This window comes from Cupressus sempervirens, chromosome 2 (assembly GCF_028749045.1).
Source record: "Cupressus sempervirens isolate cs-2001-9-10 chromosome 2, ASM2874904v1, whole genome shotgun sequence".
NCBI lineage: Eukaryota > Viridiplantae > Streptophyta > Pinopsida > Cupressales > Cupressaceae > Cupressus > Cupressus sempervirens.
In genome coordinates, this window is record NC_143119.1 from 318,559,904 (window position 1) to 318,566,870 (window position 6,967).

Genomic DNA, 6,967 nt, shown 5'->3' on the forward strand with positions numbered 1-6,967 from the left:
TTACTAGTAGAGTCAATACTAGGGGTAACGAATTTACGGGTAGAGTCAATACTAGCGAAAATGACCTAGTTGTCGCCCATGCTATAACTTAGTGCAGCTACAACTCCTAATTCGTATGTCGAAATTTGGCAATTTTTTCAATAAACCTCTACACGTGAGTGAAGAGCTTAATGCTAACCTTTCAACTTTCCCCCACTTACAAAGCTCTTTGTAGAACTCGTAGAGTGCGAGTTGGTCTAGAAGTGTCATTTTAAATGTTCAACCACTAAGACCACCCAATAGCCGTTATAGTACTTTTTGGACAAATGGATCAGTCGATAATCAAGAAAACTAAAAATGAAAAAAGGCAAACAACTATTGGTGTTCATGGTGATTTGTTATGGCATTTTGTATGTAGGTACTAGGGCTTTTTTGGATGGTAATTGGGAGGGGGGGGAGGGAAGGGGGCAGGGAAAGTAACAATTAATGTAACGACATTACATACATAGGCCCACAACCTATTCTCCTTAAGAAGTGATGTAATTTGAACCTTCCAAGTCTATCCTCGTATCAAACACTAGTTGCTATTGTAGAATGAAAATCTCAAAGAAATTGGAAAACTAAAGTCTAATTATCATTTTTTCTTGGAATTTATGACACAAAACTTGACTTTGTAATCAAAGTTTAAAGTTTTAATACAACGGGATCTAAATGGTTATTTGTAAAGCCTTATAAAAAATGCCTACCGAACTCATTTCACATTATTATTTTTCCGGGGATCTTATAAACTCCGACCAGCAACGTGGTTTATCGACTCCTTCAGAGGGATACATGGGCAATTGCAGACAATTACAAGAAAAGCCAAAGGCATAGTAAGTATAGGACAGGCATCCTAAGAACCCGATAGGCAATATTCCATGCCAACCACCATGACTATTTCTCACTTTCTGATTAATTTTCAAAATGTTTCTAATTGTTAAGTGGGTTTCAATTTTCAAAAAGTTGAGAACCTCAGTCAGTTTGACCAAACATGTATCAACCCCTGTCTATTGCCCGTATAAATTTCGTTTCTTTCCTCATCGTAGAACAAAGCAGTAATATCTTCAAGAGCTTCTTCAACAGTGCTTTGGATTACCGATGCATTAGGCCGATTCCGAGAGCTTACACATACATTTGGATCGTTGGCACGAATCTTAGCAAGACATTTCCCAGTCAAGATGTTGCTTATGTTTATTGAGCCAGCTGCATGGAAAATAGATGCCATTTAAATCAGCATAAAATAGATAATATAATAATTCCCACATTCAATACTCTAATCTTCCCATAATATGAGAGGGTCTCCAAACCTCAAATATATTTCAAACTATCCGAGCAAGAAATGCAATTGATTCCTAAGCTTACCATTTTTTTCATCACCTCCTTGAGGATGGGCCTTGCAGTAAGAGATGATCAAATCTTGATCACTAGTGATATATATGTTATTTGTATTGCAATCAGGATGCCATAACAAGTGGTCTTCAAATGATGTTACTAGCTCTCCTCGGAAATTCCACACAGCAACAGCTCGATTACGAAATGTCAAGAACAATTGGTTCTCGTACAAGAAAATAAAAGCCGATGGAGTCATGAATTCTGTCCTGCTCACTTCAGTCAACTGTGTGTTTCGAACCTGCCAAAATAAGTTTACTGCGTATCAACCATCTGATGACTTATTACAATGGCATAAGATAATTTTGGATATTCCTAAAACATAAAGATGAAACCCTTTTTGATGAAAAATTCTTCCTCTACAATGATACTCACATCAAGTATTTGGAGATTCTCATTTTCTTGCTTTACAAGAAGCTTCTCATTGAACTGCTCGATGAAGTCAACCTTTTTATTACGATGTAATAGATGATTAAATGATTTCAAAACAGTGCCATCCTCTATATTTGAGATCTTCAAAGGAACATGACTTCCACTGGAAGATTTTTTAAATATTAACAGCATTATACCTGGACTGCTGATGACAGAAATTTGATGGTTATGAGCCATAGAAAAGAGAACACAGAACTATGTCATTTCAGTAAGCTTTTGCAAATAGCATATTAAGCACCGTATTTTACAAAACTCAAAAACCATATAGAACAAATCCTTTACCTGATCTTTATCTCCTCGACATTTTTATCAGATATTGAGTACAGAAGTGTATAGTTTTTCAAATCAAACACCTTGTAAACACTGCAAGCCAAGATAAATCCTAGTTTCATGAATGGGATATAAAATTTAAACATAATCTAACAAAATTACTACAACAAATTAAACATTTAATAGTTGAAATTATAGCCACCTCACCCATCTTGGGCAGAAAATGTCAGTACTTTCCCATTCACATCATCGAACTCTACAAAACCGGGCCACCTTAGTGACTCGGATTCAAATAAAGCAAAACCTCCATCAGGTTGACCTCTCCTAATATACCTGTGAAGGCAATGATTTAGATTAGAACACATACATTCTATTAGCCAGAATTAAAAGCAGAGATAAGCGAGCAATTTAGGAGAGACTAAATCTATTCTTTCCATCAGCAAAGCTTCTTAAAACTCCTAGGAAAACATACTCAATTGGTGTCGTTCTGCACTTCAGTGAACTATAGCTATCCAAAGCATAGACTGATACAGTAATGAGAGAGTCATTGTTCTTATTATAGAACAGGCTACGAATAACTTCGTCTGGACTTATATTCAAGAAGCAAACCTTTCTGTTTGTCTCTGCTAAGCAAAACAAGAAATCAGAGGTCGTCAATAAAGTCCTGAGAGCTTACAAGCTATAGGTCACCCAATGAATGAATCATCTAAGAAGCATAAACGTTGTCACTCATATTTTCAACTTGTTACCTCTACTAAATGCTGCACAAACACCAGACTGTGCTAGAGCAAATATTATATCTTGAGCTGCAACTATTTCTATGATCTTTGATCTCTTATTTAGAAACTGCAATCTTGAGTATAAAAACCAATGTGCCTTGGGATCATAAGTGTCAAACTCTTCCTGTAAAATATTAATCAGACCTTTTCGTCAAGACTCAAACTTGATACTTACATTCAAGGAAACCTACCTTGCAGAGATTGCAAGTGTCTATCAATATAAGACAGCCATGTCTTTTTGGCCAAAAAATGATATTTGGGATCAAAGCAACCATAATAAATGTGTTCTAATAAGTGTTAAACCATTCTTGCAGAAAAGATCCTAAACTATTCAGTGACCAAAAAAAACTGGCATCAAAGAACCATTCTTGAATGTTATGAAGATGCAATGCATGAATTATGACATTCTATATAAATATAATTCATGGAACTGTAAGTCCAATTATATTTCAAAAAAGAATATGTATTCCAGCAAAATATTAAGGTATAATATTAAGGCTAGAATCGTTTTATATACAGTATGTCTTAAACAATTGAAACCAAATTTCATTTATAGAAAACTCACGAGTATTTATCCCAGATACTTGATAGGTTCCTCCCACTAATTAAAAAAGAACAAATGGCAAACAGCTTTTGACCACTAAAATAAGTTCAGTTCTTAGATTTACAGATATGCAGTTTGCCATAGCTTCTATCCATTAAAATATAATCTGAGATAATATTTAAAAAATAAGAGATTTTTCAAACTTCGAAGGGTAGCTCTGATAATACACTACAATCAAGCTGCCCCATTATTATCACTTCAGCTTTAAAGTAGATAAATTGAAGTCATCTCGAAAGCAAAACTCACATTGTTGATATATTGAGATAGAAGGATGGGTAGACCTCCTTTCTAGGAACGGGGTACAGAAAGGGGAACAAAAACAATGACGTAGAGAGGGATTACCATGTACACATAAACACATTACAGATTGATTAAGGATCATAAATAAATAAATAAAACTGTTTCTCCTAAGCTCCTTTTTCTGCTCATTTATGGCTTCCTAGTTGCTCATCCATCGATTGGTACTAAAAAATGCAGATGAAAATGCAACTTGATTTAACAAAACCAAATGGCAAAACCATACCTCCATTCCACTTTTCCCTTCCTACTCCAGGCATAGAAATGAACCTTCCATTTCACAATTCAAGTACTAAAACTAAATACCGCACCCTTTTTCCAGAAGAATCTTCTGTAAATTCCTCTGAAAGAAACCAAACTGTATAATCTAAAAAACTTGCACCAGAAAAACAAAAATTTAAAATAAGCAAGTGGATTTTGTGCTAGGGTTTCTAGAATATCACAATAACTGTCAAGTGGGTATCAATTTTTTCAATACATTCAAAAGTGCAATTTTAGTGTACCTAAAATATCGTACCTGCAACTGAAAGCTCCGAAACCTCTCCTGTGAATTGGTGCTGGTGAATGCCTTGTTGCCAATGCTTCCGATCTCGCGCCTTTGAAGCTTTCTGACACAATTATTGTACTCGTACGGCCGCTTCCGCTTTCGTGCTACAACTCTCCGACAGCTACCAGGACGAGGACTTGCAGAAACCCTTCTGCCCTCCATTTCCGTCCTCTTTTTCGTCCCACCAAAGATTACTTCCCACCCATCCTCCCGTAAAGAACGATTTTGGACCTTTTTTCCCTCACCTGGAACAAATTAATTGAAAGAAATACGATGGAAGACCTCGCATGAATCGGCTATTTGGGGTACTGATCAAGAACTGTTACAGATCATTATTGTTAAACAAGACTGTTTAAATATGTATATTTGAACGAGACTCCGGAATCCAAAGCCTCCTTAACAGCGGAGGATGATGCTCAACACCGATGGTCTTCAGCCTCGCTTCAAAATTTCAAACTTTAATTCTACGGTCCTATGGAGAGGCGGGTTTGTAAGAAGTTTTCGCTGCTCAAATAAAGTATGTGGTTTCGTTTATCCCAAAAGTTTTGAAGTTTCAAAGTCTATAAAAACCATGATATGATAGTTATTATTTTACATTATTCAATTTTAAAATTACAATATAGAACTTGGAAAGGAAACTTAAGTTTAAAATTTAAATTTTAAATGACTGTTCAATAATTTAAGATCAAAATTCTTTATTTTCTATTTGAGAATATTCTTTATATTTTGTGTGAGATTTTTTTAATTCGTTTATAAAATCACAACCTAAACTACAACTTGATATCCTAAGTTACTTTAAGTTAATATAGTCTTTGATTTACTTAAACCAAAACATATATTATTGTGAAGATTCTAAGATCTATAGTCTTAGCACTTAGCAACAAAAAAAAAGGTAAGTCTGAGTTATCTTCCATGACAAGTCAAATCATGATATTGTTATGAGGATTAAATTGTGTGGTTTTTTTAGTATAGTACGCTTAGAACTCATTGTGTAAACATGGGTTGTCACTAAGTGCTTTCGTCTAATCCAAATTTTTCAATAATGGTTTTATCAATTGTTATGTATTAATAAGTATATAAATATGTTTTTTGAATTGACGACATTTCTTTTGTTATTGTGTATACTTATTTTTACGAACCATTTTTGGGCTTTTGATCAAATATGTAATATGAAATTGATCTAAATCACATTTATACTTAAAGAAATGATCCTTTGACTTTTAAAGTCATATTTAAATATGAGGTAAGCTCTACCTCTTCTTGTAACCCTTGTGTATCAACCAAAGAGGCAAATGCATTTCATTTGTCCCTTAGTATTATTGCATTGATAGGGTAACACCAATTTTTCAAACATCATCTACTCATTTGGATCTCTAACATCTTCTAACACCATTTAATACATGCATAGATTAAATCGAGTAAATAATTTAGAATTTGTATTGCACATACCAGAAAAATATTGCCTCTTGAATTATTTTTATACAAATAGTAAGGAATTTGCTACAAAGAAACATAATATATTAACCTATTTTTATTAGAAATCCAATTGCATAGTGGATGCCAATATGTTTTCCTTGTGTTGTTTGTTGTAATCTATTGATTAATATTTTTTATTCATTTAAATAAATTTATGATGATTTGATGATTTATTTTAATATATAATGTTAGACAAAGTTTTTTAAATTGGGTTACTATAGGGGGCTCTAGAAGTGTACGACCTCAATGAGGTGTTCATCGCTGGCAGACATACCCTGTGTAGGATCCCATGGCTTTCTTACCAATCTCTTAAGTGGTCTTTGGTCCTTTCCTTAGTTTGGGAGTACCTTTATGTGGTGTATCTTTCCATTATTTTGTTTGTAACATGTGTGTTTTTCTATTCTCTAATTGTCGAGTGCTAGTTATGGTTTATTGAAAACATGTCTGTAGAGATGAGTCACCTCAACTCCCATCCCAATTCACCTTGTTGACATATCAGTCAAGTTTGTTATTAGTGAAACACACTTATTCAAATTATGTATAGCTACTAAGCACATTGAACAGTTTATAGTGCTTGCCATGCAATTCAATAACCACAGAGCTCTACAGTTGCTACCGAGTCTTTTGGACTAATCCCAATGGTTACTGAGCAGATTCAATTAGTGTGAAGTCTAGCATTTCAAACCATGCATTTCAGTGTATACCAAGCTTATCATTGGTTATCGAGCATTGTAGTATCTACCGAGTTTGTAGTTCATGTAATGCAAAGCCAATGTTAATTGAGCATTGCAGTACCTACCGAGTTCGCAGTTCATGTGATGCAAAGCCAGTGTTGATCAAGCTACTTCATGCCAACCAAGCTATTTAGTGTTTGTTGAGTCACACTATATCTACCAAGTCACTAGTGCAGACTGAGTTCAGTATGGATTGAGCTTCTACATCTATTGAGTGCATGACGATGTCAAGTAGTGATAGTGGATGCCAAGTATCAGAACCTCACGGATTTAGTCTTCACAACCCGAGTATCTTCATGTGGGTTGACTTTGTAATATTTGTGTTAACTTGTGTCATGACCGACTTTGTAATTTGGATTGGTATATATATGTAATGTATTGTATCATATCTAGAGAGAAAGAGTGAGAATGTGAATGTATG

The 6,967-nt window shown here is 34.5% G+C and overlaps 1 protein-coding gene across 5 annotated transcripts; it reads right to left on the reverse strand.

Annotated features, from left to right (window-relative positions):
* Positions 1 to 629: 629 nt before the first annotated feature.
* On the reverse strand, positions 630 to 4,871 carry LOC149572384 (uncharacterized). Of its 5 annotated transcripts, none has more exons than XM_089813559.1 (8): positions 4,307 to 4,871; positions 2,859 to 3,012; positions 2,582 to 2,732; positions 2,317 to 2,442; positions 2,122 to 2,202; positions 1,783 to 1,981; positions 1,381 to 1,648; positions 630 to 1,221 (listed from the first exon to the last, which is right to left on the reverse strand). In XM_089813559.1, exons 1-8 carry the CDS (start codon positions 4,496 to 4,498, stop codon positions 995 to 997), a joined length of 1,398 nt encoding a protein of 465 aa, XP_089669685.1. In that variant the 5' UTR covers positions 4,499 to 4,871; the 3' UTR covers positions 630 to 994. The 5 variants fall into 5 exon arrangements, with proteins under 5 accessions (XP_089669685.1, XP_089669682.1, XP_089669684.1 ...); XM_089813556.1 differs by having other exon boundaries at positions 1,783 to 1,984; positions 2,582 to 2,735; positions 4,307 to 4,854; XM_089813558.1 differs by having other exon boundaries at positions 1,783 to 1,984; positions 4,307 to 4,853.
* Between the last annotated feature and the right edge of the window lie 2,096 nt (positions 4,872 to 6,967).